Genomic DNA, 24,641 nt, shown 5'->3' on the forward strand with positions numbered 1-24,641 from the left:
TTTTGAGTGCTTTATTAGTATTAGTAGAAAGTAATAACACCCTAACCCTTAAAAAAAAAAAAAAAAAAAAAAAGAAGAAATAACCTTAACTCTAACCCCTTACCCTAACGAAAAAGAATAAAAATAAATAAATAAATGAAGAAGAATAATATAAAAAGCTAATGGAAAAGCTAAAAAAAACTGAAATGCCTAGCAACAAATGATGCAACCGATAAGTTTGCTGTATAAAAAAAGCCAGAAAAAACGTTCAGACACTACGCTCAGGTGTGAATGCAGCCTAATTGTTAATTGAGATCTGGATTTGACTTTGGCGGACAATGGGCACCGCACCTGGGTCCCTTCTAGATGGAATGAGTTTATCATTTACTGTATTCTGCGCTTGTGTTGATTAGGGAGAACGCCAATTTTTTTTTCCCCTAGAGGAACAACTAACACAACAGGGACTCCTATATTCCAAAACATTCAGTTCCCGATTAGTCCCTCGTTCAGCCTCTTGGCAGGCTGCTTTGTACATTTGAAAATTGCTTCTTCTCTGTTCCCACCACAAAGGGTAAACAATGTTCACGACCTTGTCCCCAATTTCTTATCGGCCTCTTTTATGGCTGGCGGAACTAACTATATCTCTCGTTAGAGCATTCCTATCTCATATTCACAAAACAGCCCTGTTTACTTCCGAGGGAATTACAAGTATTCACCATTATGGGTTTGTGTATTTAGGCACAAGTGGATTGGCCAAAGGTGGTTTTATAATACCAGGCAGTGGCGGCTGGTGCTCAATAGACAGATGGGAATGTGGTGGAGATCAGAGGCCTTTGTACCTTTTTTGGAAGGTATTATTAATATTAACTCCCTATCGTCACAGCCTCATGCTCTAATCATGTGCTTGGGGGGGGGGGGGGGGGGGCCCCTTGGAATCAATGCTTCCGACATCCCGCATGTAGATTAGGGGGCCGGACGCATGAATAGGGGGTGCTGCGCCCCTCTATGGACAGGCTGCCACTGATGCCAGGTAATGAAAGGAATAGGGAGCATGTGACTGACGCAAGTTATGCACAGCAACCAATAGGATTCCTCCTTGGGTTTAGTATGAGAACGCAAAAAAGAAACTGATTACTTTGCATAACACAAGCTAGAGACTAGAGATGGACCAAACACCCCCCCGGTTCGGTTTGCGCCAAAACTCTTGGACATCACAAAAGTTTAGGTCCAAACCCCATTGAAGTCTATGGGACCCGAACTTGGAAAAATCAAAAGTCCCTATTTTGAAGGCTTAATTTCAAGTTCTTGGCCATAAAAAGGGTATGGGGGTCCGGGTACTACCATGGGGGACATCAATGCAAAAAACACTTAAAAAAAAAAAAAAAAAAAAAAAAATCGTTTTTAAATGAGCAGTGGTTTAATGATGCTTAAAGTGAAACCATAAAAATGAAAAATTCTGTTAAATATAGTGCCTGGGGGGTCCCCTTAATCTGCCTGTAAAGTGGCGCATATGTACTGTGTACACTGACTTTTTAAAAACTGACATTTTATAAATAAAAAAAATTACATTTACTGTAAATTGCCAGCAATAGCAAAATGTTTTTTTTAAAAAAAAAAGACAGTCGGTCTTTTGTTTATAACGCAAAAAAATAAAAACCGCAGAGGTGATGATAAAATACCACCAAAAGAAAGCTCTATTTGTGGGGGAAAAAAGACGTAAATTTTGTTTGGGTACAGTGTCGCACGACTGCGCAACTGTTGGTTAAAGCGACGCAGTGTCGTATCGCAAAAAAAAAATGCTCTGGTCATTAAGGGGGTAAAATCCTCCGGGGCTGAAGTGGTTTTTAAGGGGAAACCCATGCCACAATTAAAAAAAAAAAAAAGGTGTGGGGTCCCCCCCCCAAATCCATACCAGACCCTTTTTCGAACATGCAGCCTGGCAGGTCAGGAAAGGGGGGCGGTGAACAACTGTGCCATACCGGGCCACATGCCGAACCATACCAGGCCACATGCCCTCAACGTGGTGGTGGGGGGGCTCTGCCGGAGGTGCCAACAAGCAATGTTCGGGCTGAACTTGTGCTCAGTCCGAGCCGCTCATAAAAAACACAAATGTAATATTCCATATCTTCATATGTGGCCATCTGAATACCTTGGAATAGCAATGTTGGAAAGTACATGGAGTAAATGTAAAGGTAGAAACTGTCCTGATCACACATCCTTGGGGGTGGCTAAGCTGGTCTGTCCCACCATACACTATGTGAGTTGTAGCCACCCTCCTCACCACGGTGGCTACTCTAACTCTATAGGGTCCCACGCTTTGTGGAATCTAGCCACTCTCTTCAGTACGGTGGCTACACTGACTCCTTATGGTCCCACTGTATGTGGGATGTAGCCATATCCCTCAGAATGGTGGCTATGCTGGCTCTACAGGCTCCCACGCTTTGTGGAATGTAGCCACCCTCCTCAGTACGGTGGTGGCGACGCTGGCTCCTTATGGTCCCACAGTATGTGGCATGTAGCCACCCTCCTTAGAATGGTGACTATGCTGACTCTACATGATCCTACTGAAGGTGATGTGTAAACCTAGATAAAGTACTTTCTTGTAAACAGAGCTAGTCTCGAAACTTCTCTAGATCGTGTGATAACTGGCCATTTTGTTTGGTGTCTGCAAGCATGCTTCTCAGTAATATAATTATTTATATTCTTATTATACAGGTATGGCGCCAACAGTGTGCACAGCGTTTTACAACATGAGGGCAGACAGTACAGTTACAATACAATTCAATACAGTAGGAATCAGAGGGCCTCGCTCATTAGAGCTTACAATCTAAATGGGGGGGGGGGGGGGGGGGGCGGTGTCAAGTGATACAAAAGGTAATAACTGCGGGAGATGAGCTGATGGAGAAAGTGGAAATACAGTTATGTGGAGGCTTGATAGGGTTTTCAGGGATGGCCTAAAAGTGGACAGCTTGGGGTAGGGAGTTCCATAGGATGGGAGAAGCTCGAGAGAAGTCCTGGAGGCGTGCATGGGAGGAGGCGACACGGAGCTAGAGAGCAGGAGGTTTTGTATCACTGACATAACCTATTTACGCTATTTAAGATGTTTGATATACTTCAAAACAAGCTGTTGAGGTGTGGTCTGCTTGACATTTTGGTGTATGATGTAATATGCCTTTTCTTGCTGTATGGTGTGATATAGCTTTTTATTGATGCATGGCGTGATATAACTTTTTTTTTTTTTTTATATATAAAAAAATTATATCTTTATTTATTTTTTTTAATCTATTTTTTTCTAGCTATGTGGTAACATGCCATTTTGTTATGTCCTCAGGTGTGCTGGCACAGTTGGAGCCATTGTCACATGTCCCCTGGAGGTGATCAAGACACGGTTACAGTCCTCAGGGATCGCCCTTCAGCCAGTTTACTACTCTCAGGTACAGCTTGGGACACTCAGCGGAGGAGTCGTACGACCAACCACTTCCGTCTCCCCTACGGTTCTCCAAGTTCTCAAGTAAGTGCTCACCACAGTCTTTCAGCTCCATGTAGGCTGTAGTGGGTGGGGAAGTTGGGTTAACCACTTAAGTATCAGTCTGTAATCGCCTTCATTATAATAATCACGGGGATTTTATGTTTGTTTTTTTTTTTACTACGTCAAGGAACTGACCCTTTTTTGGAAAGTAGACACCCCAAGGTTATATTTTGCCACAATTTTTGGGGAATGAAGACACATGCTGCTATTGAGAGGGTTAAAACATGGAGCACTAGATACAGCAGCAACATAGAGCAAACACAGAGGGAAGGGGTTAATGTACTGGTCACACACAGTGGGAGGACGGAGATGAAGGTTAAAGCGGTAGTAAACCGCAGTTGGTTGAAAAAATAAATAAATATATATATATATATATATATTTTCCCCGCAAGGCTATGTCATCATGTGCTAGTATGCATCGTATAATAGCCCATTATGAAATACCTACCTTAGAGCACAGCGCTGAGACGGCTGACATCTTCCCCCAGTCTTCCTTCGAGGTTCGCGGCCTTCAGCCGCGTGAGTGGCCGGGGGGGGGGGCGCGATGACATCACTCGCGTGCAATTTACGCCACAGGGCTCAGGAGTAACGGCACCCATGGCCATTCCTTCAGAGGGCATGTACCGGTGAAGTCACTGGCTGCATGTAATTTAAACGGTACATGTTTAAGAGATATTTACACTACCTAATAGGTAAGCCTTATTATAGGCTTACCTATATGTAAATGTCAGCAGAGGAAGTTTACTTCCTCTTTAATGTTCAGGTGAGGGCAGGGTAAGGGAGGTGAGGGCAGGGTAAGGGAGGGGAGGTGAGGGTAGGGTAAGGGAGGTGAGGTAAAGGAGGTGAGGGGAGGTGAGGTGAGGTGAGGTGAGGTAAAGGAGGCGAGGGGAGGTGAGGTGAGGTAAAGGAGGTGTGGGGAGGGCAGGGTAAGGGAGGTGAGGTGAGGGGTTATAATACAGGTCACTTGAGACAAGATGGAGCTGAGATGTACAGGGGAGGAGGGGGAAGTGAATGGGTTAAAAACGATCTCCGAATCAAACCCCCTCCTACCCCAAGTCTTCTGTTTGAACTAAGGATTGAAAATGCATTTATAACTTCCTCTATTCCTCTTCCTCTATTGTAAGAGCAAAGCAAGGGACGGGCTCTCTTCTGATGTAAACAGTATACTGTTTACATTTATGATCGCTGTGATTGGTCATTACAGTGATCACATGGCACAGAGCTGCTCATATTGGCACTGTATACAGTCCTCTGATGCCGGTTTGGTTTACACTACAGCCTATACCGGGCACACTGGATGCCTGAAGGCTATTTATAAAGTGCTGTGTATAGACCACACTCCAGAAACAGACATCCACCTCCCTGCTGTTTACTTTACAGTACAGTGATAGGGAGGTGGATAAAGACTGTTTCTCTAAAGGTAAAGTTGAACCTTTTTAAAGTAGAACTAGAGGCAAAAACTTTTTTTTCCCATTCTGAATTGAGCAAGAAAGGTTTATAACCCTTGTCAGATTTTTTTTTTTTAGCCATCTGTGTCCCATTGTGGAGATTTCCCTTCACTTCCTGTCTCATAGCCAAACAGGAAGTGAGAGGAAATCCTTGCAAATTAAGGGAATTCCTTGGGGACCCCCAAGTCCCCAGAACCAGTGTCCCCATTGGAAGATTTCCCCTCCATTATTTTTCTGGGGACAACCCAAAATTCGGGGATTTTCTTTTGCTTTCACTTTCATGCTGGTTTCACACTGGTGCCATGTTGGAGATCGCATGGGATTCACACTGCTATGCAGATCAGATGCGACGTATGTGCGTTCTGAATTCAGCCATACAGATTGTATGGCTGTATTCGCATGGCATTCGCCCCAAAATGGTGCGGGACCTTTTTTTTTTTTTTTTTTTTTTTGTTCTTGGTCAGCGCTGGAATCGGATCGCATGGGTGTTAACACCTATGCGATCTGATTCCTGCAGTTCACACTGCGAACCGATCTGGGGGTGTCATTAACTTTGCATTGACACCCGCAGCGGTTCGCAGATGTCAGCGTGAACCGCCGTTTGCCCATTTAGATAGTTAAACAGTGGCTGCTCATTAGATTACAGTGTCTTGAAAAAGTATTCATACCCCTTGAAATTTTCCACATTTTGTCATGTTACAACCAAAAATGTAAATGTATTTTATTGGGATTTATTTGATAGACCAACACAAAGTGGCCCATAATTGTGAAGTGGAAAGAAAAATTAATAAATGGTTTTCAATTTTTTTTTATTTTTACAAATATGTGAAAAGTGTGGTGTGCATTTGTATTCAGCCCCCTTTACTCTGATACCCCTAACTAAAATCTAGTGGAACCAATTGCCTTCAGAAGTCTCCTGATTAGTAAATAGAGTCCACCTGTGTGTAATTTAATCTCAGTATAAATACAGCTGTTCTGTGAGGCCCTCAGAGGTTTGTTAGAGAAACTTAGTGAACAAACAGCATCATGAAGGCCAAGGAACACACCAGACAGCCCAGGGATAAAGTTGTGGAGAAGTTTAGAGCAGGGTTATAAAAAAAAAAATATATCCCAAGCTTTGAACATCTCACAGAGCTCTGTTCAATCCATCATCCGAAAATGGATGAGTATGGCACAACTGCAAACCCACCAAGACATGGCCGTCCACCTAAACTGACAGGCCGGGCAAGGAGAGCAATAATCAGAGAAGAGCCAAGAGGCCCATGGTAACTCTGGAGGAGCTGCAGAGATTCACAGCTCAGGTGGGAGAATCTGTCCACAGGACAACTATTAGTTGTGCTCTCCACAAATCTGACCTTTATGGAGGGACAAGAAGAAAGACCTTGTTGAAAGAAAACCATAAGAAGTCCCATTTGCAGTTTGCTAGAATCCATGTGGGGGACACGGCAAACATGTGGAAGAAGGTGCTCTGGTCAGATGAGACTAAAATTTTTGGCCTATGTGTGGGGGAAAACTAACACTGCACATCACCTTGAACACACCATCCCCACTGTGAAACATGGTGGTGGCAGCATCATGTTGTGGGGATGCTTTTCTTAAGCAGGGACAAGAAAGCTGGTCAGAGTTGATAGGAAGATGGATGGAGCCAAATACAGAACAATCTTAGAAGAAAACCTGTTAGAGTCTGCAAAAGACTTGAGACTGGGGCGGAGGTTCACCTTCTAGCAGGACAACGACCCTAAACATACAGCCAGAGCTACAATGGAATGGTTTAGATCAAAGCATATTCATGTGTTAGAATGGCCAGTCACAGTCCAGACCTAAATCCAATTGAGAATCTGTGAAAAATTGCTGTTCAGACGCTCTCCATCTAATCTGACAGAGCTTGAGGTGTTTTGAAATAAACGGGCAAGAATGTCCCTCTCTATATGTGCAAAGTTGGTAGAGACATCCCCAAAAAGACTTGCAGCTGTAATTGCAGTGAAAGGAGGTTCTACAAAGTATTGACTCAGGGGGGCGCCATACAAATGTACCCCACACTTTTCACATATTTATTTGTAAAAAAATTTGAAAAAACATTTTATAATTTTCCTTCCACTTCACAATTATGAGCCACTTTGTGTTGGTCTATTACATAAAATCCCAATAAAATACATTTACGTTTTTGGTTGTAACATGACAAAATGTGGAAAATTTCAAGGGGTATTAATACTTTTTTCAAGGCGCTGTAATTTAGTTGTATACCTAGGCGCAGGTGTTTGTTTAATTTTGAAAAAAAAAAAAAAAAAGTTTTGCCTTTTTAGTTATACTTTAAATATTAGACTCGGCTGATTATGACACGTTGCATATCAATATTACTGTTTTGTACAGTCTGCATTATTCTAGCCTCTGATGTACATGAAATGTGTGGTCCGATGTGCAGAATCCGCTCTCTACAAGCAGTAGATCCACTTTCAGCAGGAAACATTTCTCTACATCAAATAAAAACTGACTCCTGACTCTAGCTGCTTTAACACACAGAACATGTTCTGCTTGCTTGTGTCAACACAGTAAATGTATATCAAGGTCAGGATCTGGGCAAAAATAATTATTTAAAGTGTTTGTTAACCCTAAAAAAAAAAAAAAAATTAAGATCCTTTTCCTTTAAAGCAGATTAAACAGCAAAGTGCTTGTGCTGTGTAATAATCTGCCCCCCTCTAAACTATAAAAAAAAAAAAAAAAACCTGGCTGATCCTGCCACTTCCTGTGTCCCCCTCTCTGCGCTGACCATGATAATCGGGGCTGCTGAGCCCTGACCACCATGGTCAGTTTATGTCCCTCTGTAGCTCTCCTCTTCTCCTCTCTCCCCCTCACCTCCTCTTCCCTGCCTGTCAGCTCCATGTTTTGTGTCTGTCTCTGTGCCCCCCCCCCCCATCTCCGCCACTATGAGTAAAAATAAAATGCTTACAATGGTCACTGCCAGTCCCACTATTATAGGCAGGCATACCACACTAAGTCTTTTTTTTTTTTTTTCTAAAAACGAGGATTGTAAATACATTATTAAGAGTTATCACATGACTCTCGGCCGCTTTACATCTCCAAGACAGGGCTTCTGTGGGAGGGGCTGAGCGACCACGTGACCTCCCCGGCTGATATCAGAGGGAGATCTCGGCCCCTCCTGCAGTAGCCATGTATCGAAGCTGTAAAGTGGCCGCAAGTCACGTGACCGGCCTGAAGATACCCTAAAAAGGTATTTACAATCCTCGTTTTTAGAAAAGACTTGCACAATGTGGTATGCCTGCCTATAATAGAGGAGCTGGCAGTGTTTTTAATATTTTGAGTTAACACTTTAACTGCTGCAGCTAAAACATCGCTTCTCCAGTTCTGTAACACGTTATCAATATCTTTTTCATTAATTATTACAAGAAAGTCGAGATAATCCATTACATGGGCCCAACATATTCCATTGTGCTCTGAAGAGATCAATAAATCCATAATTCTCTGTAAAGACCTGCGCCTGTACATCGCACCTGAAATCCACTCATTTCAGATGCAATGCTTTGAAACAAAAATAAATACTGGTACATTTTTTTTCTTTTTGTAATAATCTGGGTTAAATTTTGGAATTTTTTTTTTTTTTTTTTTTTTTTTTAACAAAGGTTGAATAAATTAAAATAAAAACATCAGTGTATGTTTTTAGTCAAACCTTTTTAATTTAATTTTGGATAGAGTTGAGAAGGGTTACAGACCCCCTGTCAATTTATTGTGATTTTTGTCCCACGAGGAATTGCAAGGCTGACAGTTACAAGCATGACTCCCACAGGCAGAGGTATGATGGGACTTGTAGTTTGGAAAAGCTGGAGGGCCAACTGTTTCAGACCCCTGTGCTAGGGGGTTGCTTTTCAGAGTGATTTCCCAACAAAATAATGCATGGAGACACAGGATCACAAAACTGGCTGTACAGAATTACTAGTCTTTTGGCAGGTTAAACCGTTCCAAATAGTTTCCCTATTTGCATACTGCTAGTATACGTGTGTGTGTGTGTGTGTGTATATAAAGTGTTTTTTGTTTGTAGAATCCTTGAACTGCTTTTTGTTGACTGTTTTTTTTACTGAGACAGGCCGATTTTCTGTTTGTCCTGAGTTCAGTACAGCAGACTTCGCCTTACAATAGAAAGTATCTGAAAGGTCATTTTTCTCCTCCAGGAGCTGAAGGCGTAGCTCCAAACACATAGCTGCTGGTCTGTTGTATAACAATTCAGCTATGTTGGTATGGTACTTCTAATGACAAAGGTGCATGGCATGCATAGGCGTGCGCACAGGGTGTGCCAGGTGTGCCTGGGCACACCCTGATCACGCTGTGCTGCAAAAATCCCCCCCCTGCTGCTTGGCTGCATTGAAAGGGACTGGGGGAATCTTTGTCTTCATCTTTTTCACTGTTTTCAAAAGGGAGCGTCTAGCATTGCAACCTGTCCCCCCGCAGCTCCTCTGGTCACACTCCCAGCCTCAAATGTACAGCACAGATTTATTGTTTCTGCATTGTACATGATGATGCCCCCCAGGCCCGGAACTTGAGGAGGAGAACACAGAAGCAGGGTATAGGTTAAGTGCTACAGTCTGGCCTAAAATCCTCTAGACATAACAAGGAATTAATTAGGAATTAATAGTTGACAAGGAAGTGCAGTGCAGTGTTGGGGGGGGGGGGGGGGGGCTGCAAGGGTGTTTTTTTTTAATTTATTTTATTTCCATTTGAGTTGGGCTTAAGCTTTTACCTGGCCCACAAAATCCTATATGAATTCATTATCCCAAATTCATGTCCTATAGAGCTGCATGCCATAAACTGCTACACAGCTTCCATTTTTTTTTTAATCTAACCCAAGCCTTGTCTATCTTTTACAGATCCATCCTTGAAAAAGAAGGACCAAAATCTCTTTTCCGGGGGCTGGGTCCTAACCTAGTCGGTGTCGCTCCTTCCAGGTAATGACAAAACCAATGCTATGGTTGTACCATCTCCGACTTGACATCTAAAGAACCCCAGAGAATAATCCCACATCAATAAAATGCACACAATACTACATAATACAGATCTATACAATATTATCACAACCAGAATGATATGTTGGATCCTTTCCCAAGGGCCAAATTGCCGTTCGTGCAGCCTATAGGCCCAGAACCATTGGTACCCAAACACCATCCTTCTAGATCACATCTTCTACACAGAACATTTTCTTGTCTAGGTTTCCTAATCGGGGATGATTTTGGGTTCAGTCCAAGCCCATGTTTGCCCAATACAAATGGTTTCATAAAGCATGTCACAAATTAAAGGTGTGTTTTTTTTTTTTTTTTTTTTTTTTTTTTTTTACTAACAAAATTTTAAAAAATACCTTGACTTTAGCTTTAGATGCTTCAGGTAGGAGTGGATGACATCACTGGTGCTACTGCTCACTACCGGTGGAAAGCTGGCCACACAAAATCCATAAGAATGCACTTCTGCAATAAGCTATGACAGCAGTCCCCAACCTTTTTGGCACCAGGGTGCAGTTTTCGTGGCAGCCCTGGTGGCAGATGAGACTTTAGGTATACTCATTCACCGATCCCTGTGAATGAATGATTTGCGGAACCCCACGCAGCCATGTTGATTTTAAATGTGACTGTAGGGAAGAAGATCCCCCTCCCCACTGTCACGGGATGGAGGGGGGGGGGGGATCAGGGGGTGAAGGGAGGCACTGAAACATGTTACATTTTAAATACAGGTGTAATATGTGCTAAAAAGATGGCTTATGATTAAGGCTTATTGTCGAAATGCGTAAGTCACTGTATTTTGTACACTCCACCTGATGTAATATGGTGACTTTTTCAAAAGGACGAGTTGCTGGCTCCTTTTAAACCTTCATGTAACATATTCTAAATGTGAACTTGGCCTTTAAGTTAACCCACAGTACTCTGAGAATCCTTTTGACATGTATTACTAAAACAAGGGTTGTACACATAAAATAACCCATATAAAACAACAGTTAAAGTATAAAAATTGTAAGAAATGAAATAGAATATTTTTGGGTCAATGACCGGAGATAGATATGATAGACACTTTGAACCAATAGTTGTTTTCTCTATAGATTAGTTTGAACTCCCTTGAAGCGTGTTAGCATAGGGATCTGTCCTTGTAACCGCTTTTTTTTATCGGTGGCTGATCAGTGTGTCTATCACCTGGTGTTATCTCCACAGATCTCTGTGGTTTCCTATATAGCAGCAAACACTCTGTGGACTCTGACACTATCTATTACCATAAAGATTAGTTCCTCCTCCCCTGGGTGGCTTATGGGAAAATTAAATGAATGACTGCAACAATGAAAGTGATTACAATGTTCTTCCAGAAAAGGATGACTACAATTCGGTGAATGACTCATTGGAAACATCCAGCAACCATCTCTGAATTTTGAAGCTTTTAAACCCTTTTATTGATTGTATCCAGTTTACATAAAAAAGTAGTTGTATCAATGAGATTCTTCCAGCATGAAGTCACACGAATTGTAAGACCTCATGCACATGGAACGTTTAAAAAAACACCAGCACTGCTGCCAGGAAAAAGCAGCGTTAAAAGCGTGATTTTAGCCGTGTTTTTGAATAGCGTTCAAAGGTGTTTATGTGCGTTTAGCGTTTTCTGGGCGTTTTTACAGTAAAAACACTGCCCCTAAATGCTTGCACCTCCAAACTCTTCTGAAAGTTTGTGTGCATGGACACATAGGCTTACATGTAGGAGAGTTCAGTGGCAGTAAAAAAAAAAAATTGCCAGACGCCCCTAAAAGCAGCTGCAAAAACGCCATGAGCGCATGGGCCCTAAATGTAGAGCAGAGCTTCAGCCAAAGCATTTTTTTTTTTAATGTTTTAGGACTACTTCCAGGTATATTTTGCTGTATGTGACCCCCCCCCCCCATCGGGAAGATTTTCCCACTTCCTGTCTCTGCAAAAAATGAAAAGGTACCCCCCCGGTACTGTGGGACTTTAAGGGCAGACACATAAACAGACAGTAGGTTTATAAAAAAAAAAAAAGTACAAAAGTTTAATTATACATTAACCACATCAGCCCCGGAAGGATTTGCCCCCTTAATGGCCAGGCCATTTTTTGCGAATACTGCGCTTTAACTGACTAGTGTGTGGTTGTGCCACACTGTACCCAAACCAAACTGACGTGTTTTTTTTTTTTTTGTTTTCCCCCACAAATAGAGCTTTCTTTTGGTGGTATTTGATCACCTCAGCGTTTTTTGTTTTTTTTTTGTGCTATAAACAAAAACCGACAATTTTGAAAAAAAAACAATTTTTTTACTTTCTGCTATAATAAATATACCCCCCCAAAAAAACTCTTCGAGTTTAGGCCGATATGTATTCTTCTACATATTTTTAGTAAAAATCGCAATAAGCGTATATTGATTTGGTTTGTGCAAAAGTTATAGCGTCTACAAAATAGGGGATATATTTATGGCATTTTTATATATTTATACCACTGGGGGGGGGGTGCCTGCGCTGATAATTGGCACATTGATCATCAATGCAGCCCCCATTAGAGGTGACCATCAGCTGCCAATCACTGCCCATCAGCTGCCAGCCTGTGCCCCATAAAGAACGCCTGTCGGTGCCCATAAATGTGCCAATCGGTGCCCCATCAGTAATGCCTGTCAGTGCCCTTCAAATGCCACTCAGTAATACCTGTCAGTAGCTCCTCATCAGTGTTGCCTATCCAGTGCCCATCATTGCCTCCTATCAGTGCCACCTATTAGTGCCCATCAGTTTTTTTTTTTTTCAATAATGTCGGTCTTTTTTAAAACTCCCAGTGGTGATTAAATGCCACCAAAAGAAAGCTCTATTTGTGGGAAGAAAATTATAAAAATGTAGTTTGGGTACAGTGTTGTATGACCGCACAATTGTCAAAGTGCTACAGCGCTGAAAGCTGAAAATTGTCCTGGGCAGGAAGGGGGGAAAGTGCCCAGTACTGAAATGGTTAAAAAGTAATTCCAGTTTTGTTAAAAAAAACAAAAAAAACAAAAAAAAAAACAACAAAAAAAACATCCCCTCTGGGTGATCGCTTCACATTACATTACAAGGGGTTTAACAAACTTTGTGGCAGATTCCTACCTTTTTGTTATTCTGAAGAAATAGCTGTTTGTCTGTGTTCATGTACAGAGTGAATGGAAGTGATTTTATAATTATCAATCAGCTGCTGCGCTTGCAGGATTCTAATGAAGGAAAGTGGCAGGGCCTGCATCCCTTTAGACGTGATTTCGCTTTGGGAGTATCTCACCAAAAAAACTTTTTTTTGTAGGGGATGCCCAAAATCTGACTTGTATCTTAGTGCAGACTTCTGGGAAAATCAATGCGTTAATCACACAAGCAGGAAATTACATTTCTGGGGGACCTTCCGTTCACCATCCTGTGTACAGAACACCTCCTGGTTGTCATATAAAAATTTTGCAGAAGACTAGAGGCTGCAGATTGAAGGAAAGGTCTTTTTTTTTTTTTTTTTTTTTTTGGACACTCAGTTACAATATAACTTGTGTCGCAATTGTATACACTATATTTTTGTTTTATTTGCTGTTTTTTTTTCTGCAAAAGTGGAGTTACCCTTTAACCGCTTGCGCACGGTCCGCCGTAGATATACTGCGGCAGGGCAGCGCTCTGCATCAGATCACCTACTTGGTGTGTGATCCACACGTCCCGGGGTAGAGAGCTGTGCTGAGATTGGCTGCAGCACCAACCAGTCAGCGGCTGTCGGGCCCCCCACGATTGGCTCCGGACATTACTGAAGAGAGCCCTGTGTAGGTAAACAAACAAACAAACACGAGGCTCTCTTCTGACAGCAGCAATGTGCTGTTTTTTTTTTTTTTTTTTTTTTTTTCTTCCTACAAAGCACATTGCTTAGTAAAAACCACACACAGTGTACACAGTAACACATGGTGGCTGCACATTTAACCATTTGACTGCTCCTGATGTTAACCCCTTTCCTGCCTGTGTCATTAGTACAGTGACCGTGCATATTTTTAGCGCTGATCACTGTATTGGTGTCAGCGGTCCCCAAAAAAGTGTCAAAGGTGTCCAATTTTTGTCCGCCGCAATATCGCAGGCCCGTTATAAGTCGCTGATCACCGCCATTGCAAGTAAAACTTAAAAAAAAATAAGTAAAAATTCCATAAACCTATCCCATAGTTTGTAGACACTATAACTTTTGTGCAAACCAATCAATATACGCTTATTGGGATTTTTTTTTTTTACCAAAAATATGTAGCAGAATACATATTGGCCTAAATTGATGAAGAAAATTTTTTTTTTTTTTTCCAAAATTGTTGCTCTTTTTTTGTTTTATAGCGCAAAAAATAAAAACTGCAGAGGTGATCAAATACCACCAAAAAGAAAGCTCTATTTGTGGGAAAAAAGGACATGCATATGACCATACTATGCTGTAACCCACATCGACCAATCAGAACCCTTCTTTCAGTAGATAGCGCAGCCAGGTGATATTGGACAGTTAGAACATGTCGCTACTCGACCTTATTTTTAGTTTGATAACGGGGGGGGGTGGGAGTCGGTTTGCTGGAACTTGGCCGCGTCCGCTTTTGGCAATGATCATGTCTGACTGCTGAGCAGATGTCCGCCGCGTGTTTGCACACAGTCTCTGGTTTACATTAACGTCTGCTTGTCTTTCCTTCTCAGGGCCGTCTACTTTGCATCATACTCAAAAGCCAAGGAGCAGTTCAATGCAATATTTGTTCCGAACGGTAACCTCGTCCACATGTGTTCTGCGGGATGTGCAGGTAAGGCCAATTGACCTTTTCTACAAAATCAAAATGCTCTCCAATTAAAGCTGAACTCCGGACACCAAAACTTTCATTTTAATATATCCCTCAATAGAGTTTAATTTGTGGGCACCAAATGCCTTTCCAAACCCAGATATTACCTTGTAAAAGTAGCATCATTGTGATATCACAAAAGTGACATCATTGCCTGTGCAGAGAGGAGAGCTGTGGGAGGAGGCCAGAAGGTCCCACCCACTACAGAAAACTACAGGAAGGGGGAGGAGACAAGACCATCACCCTGCACAAGGAGAGAGCGCAGCAGTGAGCGGTCTGGATTACAGGAAGCTCCTACACAGAGGGAAAGTCTCACACTGGATCTGGAAGAAATACACAAAGCTCACCAAGTTTCTAGGAAGGATACACTTGACTTTTGTATTAAGATAATATTTCCTTATCCCGGAGTTCAGCTTTAAAGCAACTGTCTCTAAAGTAAAAATGTACCTCCTGAGAATGCAACCCTCAGCAGCTTCTGAAACCGACACTTCTGGGAATGACCCCCCCACCCCGGCTGTGCTCAATGGTTTGAGCCATTGGCTCCTAAGCCAGTACTCTGTGCAGGGCCAGAAGAAGCAACCACTGAGCTCAGTGGTGACCAGGGGATTGACACTTCCTGAAGTGTCAGATTTTGCAGTTTCTTCTGGCATAGGTGGCAAGAGAGGTATGGATTTACAAATATACTGCTACCAGCTTCCAGGCGCTAAATGGAAGACAACCAGGTGGCAAATGGTTGAATTGATAATCGTCTGCTAATTATCCATAGTGCACTGCCCCCCTCCCCTGGTTATCCATAGTGCACTGCCCCCCTCCCCTGGTTATCCATAGTGCACTGCCCCCCTCCCCTGGTTATCCATAGTGCACTGCCCCCCTCCCCTGGTTATCCATAGTGCACTGCCCCCCTCCCCTGGTTATCCATAGTGCACTGCCCCCCTCCCTTGGTTATCCATAGTGCACTACCGCACCCCCCCCCCCCCATCCTTGGCTACCTGCCATGTCCTGTCCCTAGACACCAATTGGAAACTAGAATGTTTACCCCTATAGCATCAATGGAAAAATTAAAAGTCAGTTTTTGATGGCCTGACACTTTGATGCACAGGCCCCGAACCATGGTCAGCCATTAACTGTAGTATTGAAGAACTTCCCACCCCTCCACCAAAGCAACATTGTTCACATTGGCTGCTCAGACCAAATATCCTATACATGTGCAGACTCCTTTTTATCAATTTTTAAATGAAATGGAAGTTTTTTTTTTAAGTTGGAGTTTATTCACAAGGGTGGCCACGGGGAACATTTAAGCTGTGGTTTTACACCTGCCCCCCGACCACCCACTGTACACATCCCAGGGCACGTGACATTCGACAGGCTGTACTACTGGCAAACACGACCTATTCAGGTGAATGGGGCCACGCCACAATCCTGTGCAATGCAAGAATCACCTTTTTGAGGATTAAAACAGGCAGTGAGGAGCCAACATATCACCTTGTTACTGCCTGTCAAACACCACTCTGAAAAGTGATCCACTGCAAAGCGCTTTTCAGAGCAGCAGACAACATAACAGCACGCATGAATGAGTCCTTAGTGTATAAAATGACTAAGAATTTTCTACAAAGACCCCGAAGATGTTATGTGCAGCTGCATGTTTCCCCCTTTCTAATGGCCGGTTCTCAAAGGCAGAAAACAAGCTGCTCATTGTCCTTCTCTCATCAGCCTGACAACGTCTGTTAGGTGCTGGGAATTGGCCCGCGTTCCCCTGAGTGCTGGAAGACAGAGAATGCAATGACTGGAGCCAGCCGGCTGCTTTACAAAGCAAAGTAGAATGAATATTATAAATTCTGGAGCCGGCTGGCGGGTTTTATTACAATACAGGTACAGAGATACAGAGAGCATAGGCTAATATTATCGAGGACACAGGGAGCATAGACTGATATTATCGGGGACACAGGGAGCATAGACTGATATTATCGGGGTCACAGGGTGCATAGACTGATATTATCGGTGACACAGGGAAGATAGACTGATATTATCGGGGTCACAGAGAGCATAGACTTATATTATCGGGGACACAGGGAAGGTAGACTGATATTATCGGAGACACAAGGAGCTATTATCAGGACACGGGGAGCATAGACTGATATTATCGGGGACACAGGGAGCATCGACTGATAAACTTAGGGTCTATTGATGGAGACACACAGGCTGTGCATTTGGCATTGATATCTCTTGGTATTGGCCACCCATTCACCCAAAAAAGTGTCAAAAGTAAAAACAACAGGGGACAGTTTTTGACAATTCCTTTATTTTTTAAAAAAAGTGTCCCGCCCCCTCTATCCTGCCACCCCCTCTATCACCAATAGATAGATTCATGCATAGCATGAATCTATCTATTTCCGCCGCTGCCACTCCCTATCCAGGCGCCTGGCCCCTTTTCTGAATTACAGTGGAGGGGGGGTGTTTTTGAAGCATCTGATTAGAGCCATAGGCTTCAAAAAAAGGTGACCTGTGAGCGCCGTGCTGGGCGCTCGCAGGTCACTCAGCTGTGTTAGAAAAGCGAATGACTATTTGCTTTCCTAACACTAAACCACCTCTCCGCCAATCAGGTGCTCGGGTCTGTTACCGGTCACCTGATTGGCTGAAACGAGAGGCGCTGTGATTGGACGCCTATCAGGAGGAGAGGAAGGGAGATTAGAACGTCCGGAGACGCACGGAGGACCCCGCTTGTCGCCATCACCTGCTGCCCCACCGAGACGGGGTAAGTGCTGGGCAGATGGCAAGCAGGCAGGGGTCACACTGGGGGCAATCAAGGGCACACTAGCAGCATATGTTGGGCACGGTGGCAGCGTTTGATAGGCACAGTGACTGCAATTGATTTCTAAATGTTTTTGAACCCCCCCCCCCCCCCCAATTTTGAGCACCAGCCGCCACTGCTTTTCACCATAATCTATATGGTTTTAAAGGCCCCTTTCTCATGGGCACTGTCACTTGACAAAACCAGGCAGTTGAGGTGCATGTTTAAGTTGCTCCAGCCACCTGTCAAAGGCAAGCGGAGGCTGCTGGACAGCCCCATACACATTGCCATGGCTGCTAAGCTTGGCTTCACAGGGCAACAAAAAAAAATAGAGCATTTTGCATTCAGCAGGTGATGCCGCCTGCCACTGCACCCCACAGAGGTGACTAGGGCTTAAATAGTGTGGCGAAGAGGCATTTCAAATGGGTATGTGAAGTGCGGAATTACTCCTCCAGGTCGCCTGCTAACTGTAGGCCGTCTGCTGCAGACAGCGCAATCCACTGCGGATTGCAAGTCGGCCTCATGTGAAAGAGGCCAAACCGTCTCCTTGGATCCCAAGCCCTACTCCATAGAAGCCATGGTTTCCATACACTGCACTGATGATGGCAAAAAGCCTGAAACGGCTGTATGCAGTTTGGAATTAATGGATCTGTATTATTATATTTGCACTCTGGTTCTGTATGTTCTGTATGTGTGTTTGGCGGTTGAGGCATAATGGGGTCATTTGCCTGGCTACTCCCCAGGGGCGTAACTAGAAATAGCAGGGCCCCATAGTAAAATGTTGTATGGGGCCCCCCTGCAAACAGCCCCCCCCCCCCCCCCCACAGCTGCCCTAGTGTCAATGCAGCGTGACCTGTGCCCCATGCAGCGTGACCTGTGCCCCATACAGCCTGGTCTACCTGTGCCCCATACAGCCTCACCTGTGCAGAGGAAGAGGCAAGCCACCTGGATCAGCAGAGAGCGGGATTGCCTGCTGTAATAGCTTTCATTTGAATTTCCCGTCTTCCCGGGGCTCATCATCACATAGCCCCACCATTTGGCCTGACGCCTTTGATGACGTCACATATCCCACATTGGATCGGCGTTCTGTCTATCAAAGGCGCCGGGCCAAGAGGTGGAGCTATGTGACATGAGCCCCGGGAACACTGGAAGTTCTAATGAAAGCTCTTACATCGGGCAATTCAGCTCTCTGCTGATCTGGGTGGCTTGCCTCTTCCTCTGCACAGGTGAAGCTGTATGGGGCACAGGCAGACCAGGCTGTATTGGGCACAGGCAACGCTGTATTGGGCACAGGTCACAGCTTGCCTCTTCCTCTCCTCTCTCTTCCCCTGGCTGGGAGACTGGCCGGCGGTGCTCTCATCCTCACTGGGCCCCACTTGGCTGCGGGCCCCATAGCGCCCGCATGGGTTGCTATGGTGGTAGTTACACCCCTGCTACTCCCACAATTCTGAAATGGGGAATATTTTAATATATATGTAATATAATATGTAATGGAATGAGATCTTCTTCTTCTTCTTTTTCTAAGAAGGCTTTATTGTGCTCCTCACAAATGTAATTAATTAAACCCTATAATTTCTTGCCAAAAAATTCCCCAGCCCAAAAGGACAGTTAGTGTTTAAATTCTTCAATATATGAGGTTTGCCTGCAGCCCTCCAGTTGCTGAGTGAATACATGCCATGCTGGGACTTGTAGTTCATTTTGGCTGGAGGGTTGCAGAGCGCCGTACAGCCTGCAGTGTTCCCTGTATACTGACAGCAATGCAGGGGTGCGTGGATGGGAATAGCTGCCTGCCGCTCTGCAGTACATTGATCCATCCAAGATATTGCTCAGGCCAGCTGATTTGTCTGGCTGACTGCCCTACTGTAAATAGACTGTACAGCACATAGAGGAGCCAGCAACGAGGTTGTGTAATGGGGTGAGCGCAATGCAGAGTAGCTAAATGCTCCCATCTAGTGGCGAATTGTGGTTATAACCATAAATTTAATTGATGGTACTGATACAGTGCAACTACGCTATGGAAGAGCTGGCCTGTAATTCTATTTCAGGGGTCTCCAAACTTTCTAAACAAAGGGCCAGTTTACTGTCCTTCAGACTAAGGGGGGCCCGACTGTGGCCAGTGAGAGCAGAAAACACACATCCATGGGAGTAATGTCCACAATTTGTCGTGCGACTTTGATGTCCAAAGTCGCACAAGTAGCGAATTGAAAGTAGTTTGTGCACTACTTTGGTCCAACTTCCATGCAACTTGAAAACTACAATGTTAACCCTCAAAAGTTGCAGGAAAGTGGTACCTAAATGTTTTACATGCAATAGTGGGTCGATTTTTGCAGGACAGCAAGTCGCCTCCAAGTTCTACCCATCCAATGTTGCATCAAAGTTGCACTCCGAAGTCGTGCAAATTTGGAGTTGTACAAGTGTGTGAATGGAGCCTTCAATTTTTTTTTTTTTAAGGAAAAAGCTAAAATGAAGGATACTGCAAGAGCACAGTTTATAATCTGAATAATAAATCTTCTCTCCTTCTCTCTCTCTTCCCAGCGTTTGTGACGAATACGATGATGAATCCAATCTGGATGGTGAAAACACGAATGCAGCTTGAGAGAAGGTGAGATTAGATCTTCTATGGTCATCATATTGCAGTCATGTGCTGCAGAAATCAACCTCCTAAATTGTTCCCGCTGTTCCTATTTTTTTGGACCTAAGCACTGAAATACAATGGATTGCTTAGAGAACCATTGTGTTGTCACTGCAGTGCCCATGTCCACCGAATTAAAATTGAAGCACTGTGTCCTCCGGGAACTATGGGATGGCATCAGGGGTGTATTTACCACGAGACAAATAAGTTGTCTGTACCGGGAGGATATGCAGCTGCAGGCATCACCTCGGTATCATATTATTTTTTATTTATTTTTTTTTTTTAGAGCTGACGGTCTTGTAATAGCAATCGGAGCGATTGACTAGCCGCTCGATTACCATTACAAGCAGTTGGAAGGGATGTCCAACCCCCGTCCCCCCCTTTCCGGGATCGACCAGCCAGCACGTCTGCTGGCTGGCTGGACAGCCAAGCAGATTCGGGGTCGGCTTTGATCGGCTGTTTGTAACAGTAACCGGAAGTGATGACATGACTTCACTTCCGGTTAGACATGTGCAGTTCAGACTAACGTTTCATTATTCGGAAATACCCGAATTGCAGTATAAACGAACTTTACCGAATGCTCCGAAAAACGAAATTTGTCCGAATTTCAGAAAATTCTAATTGAAATACAAATCGAATTTTACCTCGAATTCCAGTGGAATTCGAACTGTAAACAAGTTTCTGAAAACAAAGACTGTGTGTGTAATTATGCCTCGTTTCCACTGAGCGGATCGGTTCGGTACGGTACGCTATTTTGGGTGTTTCCATTATGAAAGCGGCCCATACAACCGAACCGTACCGCTCCATTCAGGGTCCTGCTTCAGATGTGGGGCCATAGAAAATGGAACGGTTCAGTTAGGGCGGAGCTACTGGCATCACACGATACATTCCACTGATTGGCTGACAGAAAACCCTCTGCTTTGCTATGCTGAGGCATTTTTCTAAACCCCTGTATGGCCCCTTGTGGTCCCACCCGCAGTGGAAACGCTCACCAGAATAGACCGGACTAATTCTAGGCCATTCAAACTGTACCGACCCGAACCGATCCGCTCAGTGGAAAGGAGGTATTAGAGTACCGATTCAAAACAATGCTGTTTTAGTTATGTAAAGTAAGTGATTGTAAAGGATCGTTTTTTTTTTTGTTTTTTTTTTTTGTTTTTTTTTTTAAAAACAAACATGTCATACTTACCTCCACTGTGCAGCACGTTTTGCACAAAGTGGCCCCGAACCTCGTCTTCTGGGGTACCCTGACAGTTTTCGCGGCTCCTCCCCGCATCAGATAACCCCCTAGGAGAAGCGCTCTCCCGGGGGGGTTACCTTGCGGGCGCGCTCCCGAGTCCAGAATTTGCATCCTCAGACACGAATGCTGGACTCTGCCCCGCCCCCTGGCGCCCGTGTCATTAGATTTGATTGACAGCAGTGGGAGCCAATGGCTGCTCTGCTATCAATCTATCCAATCAAGAGCTGGGACCCCGTGGCGAGAGGGACAGCACGTCCCCGCCGAGAAGATGAAGGGGCACAGGTAAGTAAAACGGGGGGGCTGGGACTGCCAAGTGTTTTTTCACAAAAAAAAAACACGAAGGTTTACAACCCCTTTAAGCCAAAGGTGATTTTAAAGAGTCCTTGTAATCATTTTGATGAAGATTTTTCTTTTGTTTGTTCACTTTGCCACATTCGAATCAAGGAGAAAAAAAAATCTAAAGTTTTCGATTCAGCCAATTCAAAATTTATCGTTTCGAATCGGGGAAAAAAAATTGGTAAATTCGAAAAAGACATAAAACGAATTCCAAATACGAATCCCGAATACTAATTTAACGAATCTAAACGAAACAAATTTTTTTTTCCTCATGTACATATCTACTTCTGGTTTAATGTGGAATCGTCAACAGCAGTTTTAAAAAATCGAAAGCATTCAAAAATAACTTTCCTCTAACGAAATGCCTCTCATGTCTGGCTGCTGCATAGTGTAGAAATCTTTTCTCCACAGCACTGATCTTCCAAGTCTGCAAAGGTTAAAGAGTCGTGCAGCTCTCCCGCTACTTCCACCCACCTCCTCCATTCATCCAACCCGTACTTCTTTCCCAGAATGTAACATGTTCTGTGATTGGAGGAGGCAGATTCTCTCATTTATCTGCCCATCTTCCAATCTTATAGCACTCTGAATTCTGAAAGGAAGTTCGGAGAAGATGCACTGAGAGAGCAGGAGCCAGCATCATTAAAAGTTGTAAACGGCAGGTGTTGGGGTAAAAGTTTTAACAAACCGTTTACTGGGGAATGTTTATTGCACGCAATGTATTGAAGTAAAAAAAACACTAAAGGTTTAATACTTGAAGGTATTCATATGTCCGATTTTTCTGTTATCAGGGAGAGAGGGTCCAAGCAGATGAACGCCCTGCAGTGTGCCCGCTATGTGTATCAGATGGAGGGGATGAGAGGATTTTACAGGGGCCTCACAGCCTCCTATGCTGGGATCTCCGAGACTATGATCTGCTTTGTAATATATGAAGGCCTTAAGAAGCACCTGGAGGATAACCCCCTAACCACGAGCAACAACAAGCCCGGCGAGAAGTCCTCCTCCAACTTCTTAGGATTAATGTTTGCTGCAGCTTTTTCCAAAGGATGCGCCTCCTGCATCGCCTATCCACACGGTGAGTCTCTGGGGGGTCACACCACGCTAGGTTACTTGGAAAAACACTGACGCTGCCTGGGAAATCATTAACCGCAAGAAGGGGGGCGTTAGGTTTACCCTTCATTGCCTCTTAAACCAGTAAACCTATCTCTTTACACATGAATAGATGTTAAAGGGAAACGGTAGTTTAAATATAGAGATATATCTCTATACATACACTGTGCCTTGAAATAGTATTCATACCCCTTGAAATTTTCCACATTTTGTCATGTTACAACCAAAAACGTAAATTGTATTTTATTGGGATTTTATGTGATAGACCAACACAAAGTGGCACATAATTGTGAAGTGGAAGGAAAATTATAAATGGTTTTCAACATTTTCTTACAGATACGTGAAAAGTGTGGGGGGTACATTTGTATGGCGCCCCCCTGAGTCAATACTTTGTAGAACCACCTTTCACATTTTTTTTCACAATTACAGCTGCAAGTCTTTTTGGGGATGCCTCTACCAGCTTTGCACATCTAGAGAGGGACATTTTTGCTCATTCTTCTTTGCAAAATAGCTCAAGCTCTGTCAGATTGGATGGAGAGCGTCTGTGAACAGCAATTTTCAAGTCTTGCCACAGATTCTCAATTGGATTTAGGTCTGGACTGTGACTGGGCCATTCTAACACATGAATATGCTTTGATCTAAACCATTCCATTGTAGCTCTGGCTGTATGTTTAGGGTCGTTGTCCTGCTGGAAGGTGAACCTCCGCCCCAGTCTCAGGTCTTTTTACAGACTCTAACAGGTTTTCCTGTATTTGGCTCCATCCATCTTCCCATCAACTCTGACCAGCTTCCTTGTCCCTGCTGAAGAAAAGCATCCCCACAACATGATGCTACCACCACCGTGTTTCACAGTGTGGATAGTGTGTTCAGGGTGATGTGCAGTGTTAGTTTTCCGCCACACATCTGACCAGAGCACCTTCTTCCACATGTTTGCTGTGTCCCCCACATGGCTTCTCACAAACTGCAACCGGGACTTCTTATGGCTTTCTGTCAACAATGGCTTTCTTCTGGCCACTTTTCCATAAAGGGCAGATTTGTGGCAGATTTGTGGAGTGCACGACTAATAGTTGTCCTGTGGACAGATTCTCCCACCTGAGCTGTGGATCGCTGCAGCTCCTCCAGAGTTACCATGGACCTCTTGGCTGCTTCTCTGATAAATGCTCTCCTTGTCCGGCCTGTCAGTTTAGATGGACGGCCATGTCTTGGTAGGTTTGCAGTTGTGCCTTACCCTTTCCATTTTCGGATGATGGATTGAACAGAGCTCCATGAGATGTTCAAAGCTTGGGATATTTTTTTATAACCTAACTCTGCTTTAAACTTCTCTACAACTTTATCCCTGACCTGTCTGGTGTGTTCATTCGCCTTCATGATGCTGTTTGTTCACTAAAGTTCTCTAACAAACCTCTGAGAGCTTCACAGAACAGCTATATTTATACAGAGATTAAATTACACACATGTGGATCCCATTTACTAATTAGGTGACTTCTGAAGGCAATTGGTTCCACTCGATTTTAGTTAGGTGTATCAGAGTAGAGGGGGCTGAATACCAATGCAAAAAAAATTGAAAACCATTTATCACTTTCCTTCCACTTCACAATTATGTCACTTTGTGTTGATCTATCACATAAAATCCCAATAAAATACATTTACATTATTGGTTGTAACATGACAAAATGTGGAACATTTCAAGGTGTATGTGTGTATATATTCATTCTCTCTCTCTCTGTCTCTCTCTCTCTGTCTCTCTCTCTCTGTCTCTTATATA

The 24,641-nt window shown here is 43.7% G+C and overlaps 1 protein-coding gene across 1 annotated transcript in view; it reads left to right on the plus strand.

The window, feature by feature from the left end:
• Positions 1-24,641, plus strand: part of SLC25A33 (solute carrier family 25 member 33) — a gene marked incomplete in the record, with an annotated part of 104,527 nt that overhangs the window by 79,072 nt on the left and 814 nt on the right. Inside the window, 5 exon segments of the mRNA XM_073603525.1 lie at positions 3,311-3,490; positions 9,834-9,911; positions 14,637-14,737; positions 20,097-20,163; positions 22,558-22,841. Coding sequence (XP_073459626.1) covers positions 3,311-3,490; positions 9,834-9,911; positions 14,637-14,737; positions 20,097-20,163; positions 22,558-22,841 — 710 coding nt within the window.

The sequence above is a fragment of the Aquarana catesbeiana genome, linkage group LG10 (genome assembly GCF_042186555.1).
Source record: "Aquarana catesbeiana isolate 2022-GZ linkage group LG10, ASM4218655v1, whole genome shotgun sequence".
Classification (NCBI taxonomy): domain Eukaryota; kingdom Metazoa; phylum Chordata; class Amphibia; order Anura; family Ranidae; genus Aquarana; species Aquarana catesbeiana.